This window comes from Orbicella franksi, chromosome 10 (assembly GCF_964199315.1).
Source record: "Orbicella franksi chromosome 10, jaOrbFran1.1, whole genome shotgun sequence".
Classification (NCBI taxonomy): domain Eukaryota; kingdom Metazoa; phylum Cnidaria; class Anthozoa; order Scleractinia; family Merulinidae; genus Orbicella; species Orbicella franksi.
In genome coordinates, this window is record NC_138154.1 from 7,364,281 (window position 1) to 7,376,535 (window position 12,255).

Genomic DNA, 12,255 nt, shown 5'->3' on the forward strand with positions numbered 1-12,255 from the left:
TAGAACATCCTGAAGTGATCACCGTGGACAACCATCTTCTGGACTGACTCAGAAAATGTGTGGTATTGGGTTCACAATCAAAGTCGTGAGTTCAAACCATTTGTTGCCAATCAAATTGGCGAAATTCAGCGAACAACAAGTCCTTAGCAGTGGCAACACTACCAGGAACGGTCAACCCAGCAGACTTGCCGACAAGGGGGCTTTCTGCTGTAGCCTTAGCCGAGAGTGAAGTTTGGATGGAGGGACCAGCCTTTCTTAAAGATGATGAGTCAAGCTGGCCAGCAGCTTCACCCCCCGGAGACAAAACTAAGAAGACTGAGCACTGTGAAAGACAGACAACAACTAGAGCGCACATGACCAGGAGCCATACCATTGTGATCATTGACCCCGGCGTGATCAATTGATAACAATCGATCATCAGAAACCAATCGATCAATTGATATCAATCGATAACAATTAGTTAACTGTTATCGATTGCTATCAGCCAATTGATGACCAATCGATAATCACAAGCTCGAGTCCTCAAATGTCATCGATTGCCATCGATTGTCATTGGCTATCTTTTGCTGTCAAGCAGATTGTTTCGATCAATTATCTATCAATAATTCCTGCAATACGACCCGCGTTAGTTCTGCACGTGGTCGTGTTCTATTGCCCTGGTCTATTGCCCTTGATACGGGAAATATCCAATATGTCTCGAGCTATTTTGACCATTAACCAGGTTGTGGTAAAAGGGTATCATGAATGCCCTTTCGCAGTTGAAGTTGGCGAGCGATTCATTGCTCAGAAGAAGAGGGGAGATCGCGGCAATGCACTGAAGGTGATCGATGATCGCGGTCAACTGGGTCACCTCCAAAGAGAGTTGCTATCACTGCTCTGGCCTTTGAAAAACGAAATTGTAGTGTAAGTTGCATAATTTTTCCCGAGATTATTCCATAATCCTTGTTTGTTATTTCCCGGATATCAGGTTGATATTTTGTATTTACTCAGTGTATCTGTTTATTTCGGTAGCATTGTAACAGGAAGGCCAGTTAATGATGCTAAAGGAAGATGGCGTCCTGGAGGAGGGATAAATGTGCCTGTGAGGATAGAAATTACTCTACCAAGGTGACAAGCCAATGAAATCCGACGTACGCTACAGTCTAGCAGGATTAATGTACAGATTTTGGAAATTTAGACGACCAGGATAATTATTTTTTGGGACTGTGAGGAACACCTATTCTGCGAACTATGTGCACTGACAGTTTCTTAATTTTTATTTTCTTTAACTAGTAGCTGTTACAATATAAAAAGAAAACAGATCTCTTGTTGTCTGGTGTGTAACTACCGGGTTATTGTTTCTCAGGTTGGTTATCTGTAGACGGGCCGTATTGGCCTGGTGTATATTGTCGGGCCTTTGCCAGCCGTCTGTGGTTCTGGAACCAGTTGGAGACCTACGAAATGATTAAAAAAAATCGGGAAAAAAATGCATTTCCACACCTCCAGCTTTAAGTGATCTAACTTTAATTTAGTGTGTCAGGTAGCATTGTCTGTGAAACCGGCATCAGTAAAGCTGACCTGAAGCCCATATTATGTTTTGAAGTGTATTCTTGCCCGATTCTTGTTAACTTTATATGTCAAAATGGTTTCCTATAGATGAATATTTGTTTTGTAAATTAACTTTTCAATCGGAAAGCGAGATAGAGAAAGCAACGTGACAGCCAGTTTTGCTAGAGTCCTTTCCGGTTTCCAGGGTTTTATTTGTGATAAATCATGCTCCCGGTTTATTGCAACTCGTGCCAGCTCAAGTAACGATTTACAAAGATGTTCTCGGGATTAATTTTACTAGTAAATCTTTTTTCACCGTTTCTTTATGTTCTTTCTGCACCACAACACAACAATTTTTTCTATTTCAAAAGAGCTGAGGTCTTTGGGTTTAAAACCAATTTCATCCATAGATAATTTTGAGAGCAGTTTGATATGCGAAGCGTGCTGCATTACTCTGAGTTATAAGGTGAACTCTTGAGCGATATGGGTTCTCAGACGACACGAAAGAAACTAACCATCAAATCAAGGCAGGGTGGTTCTTGGACGAAGATAATAACATAAAAGAAGCGAAACCCAAGGGTAAGTATAAACTCTTTTCTAGTGTCATACCTGTTTCTTTTCCACCAGGAAGGAGTTTGCCAGTCTCTCAATCATAGACGAATCTGGCAGTCCGTTAGAAGCCGTGTATACGGCATCCATAGCAGCAAGTTCGGCCTTGTCAAAGACTTTTCTGGTCTTCTTCGCCACAGGCTCTGCCTCTGAGGGTTGGCATTGTTTCCCGGTTTGTTTACGTCCTGTTAAAGGGTGTTAACGCTGTGTTAATGCCGTGTATTTCCATCAGTGGTTTAAAAAAATTAACTGATTATACCGATAATAATTTTACAAAGACCAAACATTTTACCTTTATGGGCTGCCTGAGCGGCTGAAACTTCGTCTTGTTTCGTCTTTGATAGAAGAAATTCTGTCATAGCCTTCCATGGTTCCCTTCCGGTGCTGGTAGGAAATGACGAAGGCGGATTGTTGATCAATCCCGACACTGTTCCTTGCGAGCGCTTCACAACCTCCTTTGAAAAATAAGATACGGAGACCCATTTTTGTGAAGCCAAGCTTGGATCTTTGCTGCAACTGTCTGAGGGGTTTCCTTGTCGAGGGGATTTTCGGTATCTGTGATTTCATCTGTTTAAAAGAAGACATTTGACGCCCTGGTTAACGTAAATTTAACCGAACCATGCCGCTGTAAATTGCAAATTTCCTAAGAACACATTTATTTCGGAACAGTGGGTCCTCATACCTTCAAGTATGCACCCTCCTAGATCTCTCAGGGAATCTTTAAACCTTTCCATTGCATTTGTGGGTATTTCAACATTCAACTATAAGTGAGGAATCACAATGAATCAGTTAGCTAAGTTAATAAAACTCCAAAAAGACGCGACAGGGAAAATCAGTTCAAAGTAAACTTTGGTATAACCTTCATTGTTTCAGTGGAATCTGTTCCTTCAGCCATTACAAGGAAAAAGGAGATTTGTATGAGAGCTGTTAGATCCATGTGCAACAACCACAATGTCCGGCTGTGTGTCGTACTTGACCCAGGACTTGAACACCATGAGAAAGTACCAGTCGAATAAGGTGTTGACAGACCGAACACAGCTAACAATCTCGTGATAATCACCTGGGTAATTGAGGTTTCCGGGCCTTTTTGTATGAGATTAGGAGAGATTTGGGTTAAAAACCCTACTGTCCATAAAGATATCAAAAAACCACATTCATTCTCATTTCTTAATTAACAGGATGCAAGTCACTGGATGCTTTTTTTACAAAGACGGGTAAACCAAATTCACAGCCTCAAACTCCCACACTGAAAGTGACATCTACGTCTACGTTGCCTTCTTTGCTTTCGACTTTATTGGAGAAAGACACACTAGACAAGGTACACTTTCCTTAGACATTAAGCTAGTGTCTAAGTTTAAAGTAGCTGAAGGCAACGTGTCTTTAAGTTTCTGTTGGTATTGCTACACAGGTATTTATATTATATTATAATTGTTATTATTGAAGGTCGCATCCAAGACAAGGGCACAAGCAGAGAGAGAACTTGGTGCACATTTGGGGAATTCAGTAGTTCGATCATGCACTTCCACTAAATCCTCGTTATCCAAGCTGAAAGATTTGAGTAAAAGCAAAGTTGACATTCCAATAGAGAAGATAGTGAGAAATAACATTGTAAACTTTTCAGAGAAAGAATTGGCATTGACGAGAAAAGCTACGGAAGCGTTATTAGCATCAACTTCAGCCACTACCAGTACCCTCTCTTGTCTAGCAGCTGGAGTGGTAAAATTGCTAAAGGCAGGTGCAAAAGAATTTGAAGACAAGACATCAGGTCACTGCTACAATATACTAAAACTTACTAAAATCTCTTCGAGCGATGCAGTTAGATCTGCACCTATTGTCAGTTTACTTCAAGATATAGTGGAACAGCGCACTCTTGTCGAAGTATTTAGAAGTAAAGTCAGGGAACTTGAGACTCAGATCATAAGTAAAGACGTTGCGATAGATCAGCTTAAAGGGGCTGTGTCATGACCTGCGCATGTGCAACATTTGGCCCCACTCCATTATGATTCACAAGTATTCGCCATATTGAATTTTGCGAGATGCGAAAATTTTGCCCGCATAATAGCCATTCTTTGTCCATGTTTTGAGGCTTTTTACTTGTTTTGGTGTAGTACTTTTTGTAAGTATCGATTTTTGTTGAAGAGAGACGCAATTAATATGAAATAATGGACGCTGAAGGGGCAAGGGAGACTGCAGTGGTGAGTTTCTTTCGATATCGATTAGCCGTTGTCTAAATTTTCGTCCTTTCAAGGCATATTCTGTGACGGATCGGTCACTTCTCACATCTGCAATTTCATTTGTTTAGGACAATCGCATGTCCTGTTCATGCAAGAGAACTTGCTCCACAAAACGGACTGCGAATGCAAATCGTGGCTGCCCTTGTAAGACCACAGATGTCGCATGTGGGAGCGATTGCTCGTGTGGATCGACAGCAAAACCATGTCAAAATCAGGTGAGATTTCTTTGATTTGTGCACTTGATTTTGAAATGGCTAACGGAAGCTGAACACGAATGGTATAACTATATTCTGCTCCCTTTCTTTCTCTTTCTGAACTTAGTTCATTTTATAAGTAAGCTTGCTTTGCACGAGGTTCATGACAAGGAACACCAGTGTTATTCAGTCAGATGCAAATAAGTGGCTTTTGTAATGCCGCTAGCATCCACGTGTTTACATTTTAGAACCTGTTCATTCATTTAGATGATTCTAGTGTAGTGGAAGGGTTTATTTGGAAGAAAATGTCTTGCTGTTGTTCAGTCAGTGAACTGTTTACATGTATCATTTATTCTTATAGCCTGGTGGAAGTATAACAACACCTTCAGCAAGAACGCAAAGAAGACCTCAGCCTTATCAGGCTGAAAACAGGCCTAGTGAAGAGGAAGAAAGAATAAAGGAAAACAATGATGTGAAGGTAAGCTGATACATAAACTATAAACTATATCTCATTACCACATATTGTAATAGACCAGAAAATATTAGAACTTCAAAATCACTCATTCAAAGGCTTGTTCAAAGGCTTATTCAAGTTTCAATCCCTTGCCCTCCCCAATACCCAGCAAAAGTGATAATTTCACTCTGTGTTGTAGCATATCAAAGGCCTAACTCATCATGATCTCCACAAAGTATTGTACTTGTTCCTCTATTGCTCACACTTACATGTCCTTTCAGGAATTTGTCCAAACACTGGACCAAGCAATGGTAATGAGACTATGCATCAGGAGTTTGCGCAGGGAAATAGGCAGCATGGACTACATCCATGGCCTCTTGATCATGGAGGATGACCTTGATGATGAAATTGGAACAAATGAAAGAAGTGTTTCAACCACCCCTGGCACTTCGACAGAAGAACTGATGGCTTGCACCTCAGATGCAGCCACACCGGATCCTGGCCCTCCCCCCGGTAACACAGCAACCTTGCCCTGGTGCAAGTGTGGGGTATGCCAAATAATGCCCCAGGAGGTTGAAAATAAGTGTTGTGCACAGCGAAGGTGTGTGACTACTCACAGCAGATTTTCCAAACTCTGCTTAGATCCTGATGTCCTCCAGTTAGCCATCAGAAATAAGGGTGACATCAGGAACGACCGCAACGACAACAGCACCGGTGCCTGTAGAAACGCAGCATATCGCCAGTATGTTTTAGATCAGTACGGCTATTTAGGAAAAGGAAACAGAAAGGTCTGTCCTTCCTGTGTGGTGACTGTGATATGTCGCCACTATCCATCACAAACTGGTGTTTATATGGGTTTCCGGGCTGATTAAGCTGCTGTAGAATTCTAGATTTTAGCTCTTTTCCCATCCTCAAAGTTAGTAAATCCCCTCTTGAGAGACCAAATATGATCTTGTTCTATCAAAGAATTGAATGAGGACATTATTCTGAATTTATCAGGTGAACATGAAATTGGTGTTCTCAGCATCTTGGGTTGTGACCTGAGGTGTAAATTTGTCACTCCATTTACAGAAAAAAAAAACAAAGTTTACTGCTAGAATTTGACAGTTGATTTTGTACACTATGAAACAGTAAATTTCCCAGTTTCTTCATTCAGCAATATAATTTAAATTGGTTTTGTTTTATCAGCGTTTAACCCATATAAACCCCAGTTTGTAAGGGTTTTTGCTGTCAAGTTGTTGCAAAGCTAAAGAATTTGAGGTTTTGAGAATGTTTCAAAGAACAAGCTCTTTTCTCTTTCAGAAAAGCCCACAAAAAAATAAATTAGAATAGTGGAGGCTGCATTTGTTTTGTTTTGTTTATTTATCTTAGCACGTAGTTTTCCTATTTATCATTGCACATGTAGGATAGGTTTTTGTTTGTTATGCTGAAATTAAAGTTGCATGCTCTATACATAGTTGACATTAAAAAATTTCACCAACCACACCACTTCATGTACTTGCTACTTTTACATAAAGAAGGCCAATGCTTGTTATACTGTTATTGTTACTGAAATGAGAGAATATTTGTACATATAGTGTAAAATATACACTTTGTGTGTTTGAGGCCACTTGGATTTGAAGTGTGTACTATAAAAATTATTTATTATTTTACAGTATTGAAAGACAACTGTTTCCATGGCTCCAGATACACAAAAAGAGACAGTAGATTGTAAACAGGACGAATTTTATTTTAATAAAATGCTATCCATAAAGTGTGTAACTTATTCAAGGACTATTGTTATTCTAGAGTAACCAATAAACAATGGGATGGTAGATAGCTATCAGAATATTTAGGAAAACATGCCTTTTTCCATCCTTTGAACAACTGGAGCCAGATATCACAGTGGCAGATTGTAACAAAAGCACTAAAACCCAAGTCAGAAATTATAGCTTCAGTCATCTGAAGGCTTGAATCTACTCTTCCTTGCAAGGAAGAGCTCCTTTGATAATGGAGCAGGTGTTGCTGCAATGGTTGGGGCCAGTAATGTGGGATCGCTCTCATTTAGTGAAACCTGTCGGGTTACTATGTCTACATCTTCACTCCTTGCTCTCAGAACCTTCCCCATTAGCAATGGAATGTAGTCATAATTTTTCTTTACTTTGACAACCTTGGAGTTCCACTCCTTTGTCGGCTGGTTGTATTTCCTTGTGACTATAACATCGCCAGTCTTGGTGGTGGCTCCTTCCAAGTTCACATGAAAGTTCCAATCTATTGCAGCCAATTGCTTCCTAGCTTTGTACACTTTGTAGCTAAAGAAATGAGAGAAGAAAAACACAGCTTTTTTCATTTCAACAGTTGCCTAATGATAACAACTACATCAAGTGTAAATTCACATACAGGCAATTCTCTCATGCAATTGCAAGTCTGACCAGCTTTCTATGGAACATGTTATTAGATCATTGAACAATGTCATATCACACACATGCAAAAACATTGCATTATTCAACATCACACTTAGTGTTACCAGGAAAGGTTGTAAAAGTAAATCTGTCAAAGCCATTACAAATTACAAATCAAAGGCAGAACTTTAAGGCTTTAGATTGAAGATGAACACATGCAAGGTACATGTTGATTATGCTGATTGTGAATGCCAGTATGTTTTCCCATATCATCTGCAAAAAGTATATCTTCTGCAATAATCATTACACTGCTCTGTTACAAACCTGTATGAACACCATTTTGGAGTGTAAACCAATGAAAGGCTATTTGCACATTCAAGACTGCCTGTGTGTCTGAAAGAATAGGACATACAAATCACCAATAAGGACACGGATATGACAAACTTGTTCTATGTCATAGTGATTGCGTTTGTTTATTGATCTCTGTGTTTTTGTATTGTTACAAGACAATGAATTAAATGTCTTGTAACACATTATGGGTAGGCTCTTACACATACCAATATAAAGATATATCTCACCATCATATTATTAGTGCATGTGCAGTTACCTGAATCGCACGTAAAACTTGAAGCTAGCAAGGAGTTGAGGCTCTAGCACTATTTTCTGCAAAGCTTCAAAGTCTTTATCTCTTCAGTCGAACCATGCAAGACTATGTTCTTCCGGAACCAAATCTCCATGGCCACATTTGCCACCCACCCACTCGTGTTCATTACATACATGATGTAGTATCCCAATCCAGGTATCCTAGAAAAAGATGTAATACAGTTTAGATAGATAAAATTTTTCATTGAACCTGTGTCAGTAATGAATGTGTATATCGACAGTGCTGGTCCAAGCAGTATTGAGAATGCCTGTCACATATGAAATCAGTTAAATGACTTTGCTCTCCAAGGGTTTTTGTAGCTCAGTGGATACAGCACCCACCCAGTGTCCGGGAGGTCATGGCTTCGATTGGTGTTGAGGACTCAGATTTTTTCTTTATCCCACGCTTGTGGCATGTTGATTAATTCAGCATTCACATTGTTTTTGTGTATTGACAATTTGGTGGATATTGACAAAATCTACCATACAAGGGAGAGGCATCACCTTCATTACTTTCAGAGCTTCGTCATCACTTGTTGTAGCTGTTGACTTGCAAATGCTGGCAGAGTACCAAAAGTGGTTTATGATATAATCAGACCAGGTCTGTATTTTCCCCATATTTTTCAGGTTTCCAACCTGGAAACCAAAACATACATGTTAGTCACCCTTTTAGCAAAGGTGTACCAGGAAAGCCCAAAATGAAACAACTTTTAACGTGGTGAAAATGCCATTACATGCTTAATATAGTGTAGGATGCATCTACAGTGAAAATGTCTCACAAGTCCAGCAAACAAAAAATACACATAAAGGACATGTTAAAATTGACTGTGCTTAAATGGCAAACTGTCATGCACAGATCACCAAAATGATCTACACCTTACTTCATTAACTGTCGCCTAAAAGATAAACACCACTTATATTAATTTTTATACCTTTGCCAAGCACTTGCGAATACTTTTGGCTTTATGCCAAACATCAAGGCTGTGGAACACTGCTGTGAAATTGTCAGCTGGTACAAACCATAACAAACCAGAAATTAATACACCCAAACAGTTCCATAACTCATCCATACATCTACCATGAAAGGAATTTTTTCGAATGACCTTCTTACCTAACACCCTCCCCACCTCCCCCCCCCCCCGCAAAAAAAAACAGATTCAAATCCCTTCTAATTTCAGAATATGGAGATAAACCACAGCTACACAATGTCAAACATGTCATATAATAACATTCAATCCCTACTCCATTCACACCAGTTGTGTACAAATATGAATGTTGTGAATAACATAATAATTACTGTGCTTTCTTCCAGCCAAGTATTTTCACCTGGAATATGTTGTTGCTCACGAAGTAGATAGTGGCTGACACAATAATACTATATACTATGTAATAGTTGAACATTTAAATTATTTAGAACTGACAAGTCCCATAAATGGTTGAATGAGCATGGATTTGGCAAATCAACTGCAAACACCATGAACACTTCAAATTACATGTAAATTGTATCTTACCAATCATCTTCTTTATTGATGTTGAGGCATCAGTGACAACTTCCACTACGTTTATGGAGGAGCGTAGTCTTTGAAGAGCATTTTGTAGAGCTTGTCTCTCCATATTTGTGGATGCCAGCCCAACATGGCATTTATCCCGAACTTCTACATCCAGTATGTAGTCGCTTACAAGCTCCATTAGAAAATAGCACAGATTTTTGGCAGTGTGTCCTGGGGAGTCACACTGGCCATCACCACAGACCACCACTTCCACACTTTTGAACTCCTCAATTAGTTGGTCTCTCTGCCAGTTCCACCATTCATTAATACAGGGGACCAGATACAGACGCTGCATTCCGTAGAATGTAGAATCTGAGAAGAATGACAGACCAAGGAAACTGCACATCCTTTCAATTTTAGAGAAGTTGTTTCCAGAGAGAAGAATCGAAGCAGCAACCTGAAGATTATTGGCATACATGTCATTGATATCTTTAGATGATGAAAATTTTCCCTTATGACCATGAGTGCATGTCCAATTTATAACTACTGTTGGGCCAATAAGATGGTGTTTTGGCATGAGAGGTTGGCAACAACCAGGATGGTAACAGGTCTTAAACAAATCCAGGAGTAAATCTAGAGAACAAATAACTTTGGTTTGTCTGACTAAAGCAAGTTCTTCAGTAAGAGAAGCCTACTCCTCCAGCCTGCTTAGTTTAGGGTAGCTTGGTTGCTGTTGCTGTGGTGGTGGAGGTTGCTGTTGCTATGGTGGTGGTGGTGGCTGCTGTTGCTGCAGTGGTGGTTGCAGTTGCTGTGGTGGTGGCTGCCATTGCTGTGGTGGTGGTTGCAGTTGCTGTGGTGGTGGTTGCTGCTGCTCCCGCTGTTGCTGTTGGGAATGCAACTGTTGATGTTGTAGCAAATGTTGCTGCTGCACTTGTTGCTGCAGTGTAACAACAGTTGTAGCTGATACGCCAGGTACTGGATCAGCGTTCTTTAAAGTGGGTGTAACTGGAAGTAGCTCATCTCTGACCATTTCTAAAGGTGTCATGGCATCCAACACATCATCTTCATCACTGGTTCCATCTTCTCTCTCCTGCATTACAAGCCTATAGATTTAAAAGAAATGTTAAAGGATCATTTTATTATCAAGACATGATATCACACAAATCCATTAACAATAATATAGATATTATGTATATAAAATTATTTATGGGATTAAGTCTACAAAAAGATATGGCAGAATCATAATGCCAAAAATACACTATAATAGCAAATTAATAATTTACAAGGCTTACTAAGAACTATTGTTGTGTGTTGTTACTGAAGAGAAATTTAACATTTGCATATAATCAATAAAAATTATTGCTTTCTGATTCAAGTGCAATTTTCCAGTTAGACAACTTCTGTTTTGGTTGGAGAAAAAAAATTATTTCGATAAATAATTTGCTAGTGCATATATTACCCCAAGTCCTCGATATCTGAACTATCACTTCCACTGTCCTCTGGAGGGTCTTTATTGAGCTCAATTAGAGCCTCTTGAAGAGGAAGTGCTCCTCTGCAATATAAAGTAACTATTAAAACAATGCTCTCAATTATTACACATATGCGTAATTATTATCATGCTACATTTCATGATAAAACCACCTCTAATTAAATTATTGTGGTCTATATTGCACACAGCCTTTTATAGTACCGGTAATAGTGATCATTGGCAATCAGCAACTTTGAAAATAATTTTCCCACAGTGTTGATTGTCGAAGAAAGGTGACCAGATGTATATGTATCTAACTGTTGCCAAGTACAAACAATCATTTACCTCCAAGTCATTTCATCTGAATCACTTGAACAACTTGATTCACTGTCAGACTCATCTGAATTACGATACTTGTCAGCATCTCCTTTCATAATGACCGAGTCATTCTTGACCTCACATATGACATCATTGACACAAAAAGAAGAGGCACCTGCTGCATCAAAATCAGCCAATATACCTGTAATATCGACATCACCATCCTCACTGCGACAAAGAAGTTGAACACAAAACATATTTCGTCATACGTTCACTTCAAACATGCATACCTGTATCAATATATATAGATATATATTATTGGCTCAACCACATACATGTGTAGTTGGTCAGACTCAATGTTTCATTGAGACAAACAAAACAGTAGATGATATATAAAAAAAACTATGCAAGTCACAGGACATTACATTTTGAGCGTCACTGACAAAGTCGCCAAGCAGAAAGGGAATTTTGTACATCTGGATAATAAAGGTAACATGTAGAGGGCAGCATGACTGAGAAGACATCAGTTACTTGACTGGACCTTACTGATCAAAGCAGGCATGGATGACAGATCCACCCTTACAACAACATAGCCAATCAGCCAACGGCATTCGTGATAGAATGCTAGTAGATACATACTAAACCCAGTTAAACTACATACAGCTGGATTGTACAGATCCAATATATTTCTAAATAGCAAGCTCTTTTGCAGCAACATAAATGACAAACTAACCTGTCATGATAACTGTCTCCCAATGATAAATCTGGCAACTGCACCTGGATATCTTTCCCATTCATTGGAGTGGAGGTTACAAGAGGGACAGCTGTGTGACATGCAAATGAATGAATAGATAGATAAATAAACAAATAAATAAACAAATAAATAAATGTATAAGGAAACAAAAAAATAAAGACTATAAAGGAAATATGTAAAAATA

The 12,255-nt window shown here is 39.2% G+C and overlaps 2 protein-coding genes and 1 pseudogene across 3 annotated transcripts; 1 reads left to right on the plus strand and 2 right to left on the minus strand.

The window, feature by feature from the left end:
* Positions 1-4,831: 4,831 nt before the first annotated feature.
* LOC145500058 (P2X purinoceptor 7-like) lies at positions 4,832-6,009 on the plus strand. The gene is made up of 3 exons (XM_081479558.1): positions 4,832-4,840; positions 4,926-5,042; positions 5,300-6,009. The coding sequence occupies exons 1-3, from the start codon at positions 4,832-4,834 to the stop codon at positions 5,888-5,890; spliced, it is 717 nt and encodes a 238-aa protein (XP_081335684.1). The 3' UTR covers positions 5,891-6,009.
* An 851-nt stretch (positions 6,010-6,860) lies between these two features.
* On the minus strand, positions 6,861-10,108 carry LOC145501177 (uncharacterized; annotated as a pseudogene). The gene is made up of 6 exons (XR_014051205.1): positions 9,553-10,108; positions 8,974-9,050; positions 8,546-8,677; positions 8,007-8,203; positions 7,724-7,792; positions 6,861-7,309 (listed from the first exon to the last, which is right to left on the minus strand). The product of XR_014051205.1 is annotated as an uncharacterized LOC145501177 (transcript).
* Positions 10,109-10,284: 176 nt separating this feature from the next.
* Positions 10,285-12,255, minus strand: LOC145501099 (uncharacterized). Its single transcript, XM_081480655.1, has 4 exons — positions 12,051-12,255; positions 11,345-11,545; positions 10,991-11,083; positions 10,285-10,634 (listed from the first exon to the last, which is right to left on the minus strand). The coding sequence occupies exons 1-4, from the start codon at positions 12,113-12,115 to the stop codon at positions 10,292-10,294; spliced, it is 702 nt and encodes a 233-aa protein (XP_081336781.1). The 5' UTR covers positions 12,116-12,255; the 3' UTR covers positions 10,285-10,291.

What these genes read in the sequence shown, in the direction of transcription:
- LOC145500058 (XM_081479558.1), top strand. An exon ending in AGGAAAACAATGATGTGAAG is followed by an intron (nt 5,043 to 5,299) that starts GTAAGCTGATAC and finishes ATGTCCTTTCAG; the next exon opens with GAATTTGTCCAAACACTGGA.
- LOC145501099 (XM_081480655.1), bottom strand. Translation starts at nt 12,115, where the DNA reads ATGAATGGGAAAGATATCCAGGTGCAGTTGCCAGATTTATCATTGGGA. An exon ending in GGAGACAGTTATCATGACAG is followed by an intron (nt 11,546 to 12,050) that starts GTTAGTTTGTCA and finishes TCTTTGTCGCAG; the next exon opens with TGAGGATGGTGATGTCGATA. An exon ending in TCAGATGAAATGACTTGGAG is followed by an intron (nt 11,084 to 11,344) that starts GTAAATGATTGT and finishes TTTATATTGCAG; the next exon opens with AGGAGCACTTCCTCTTCAAG.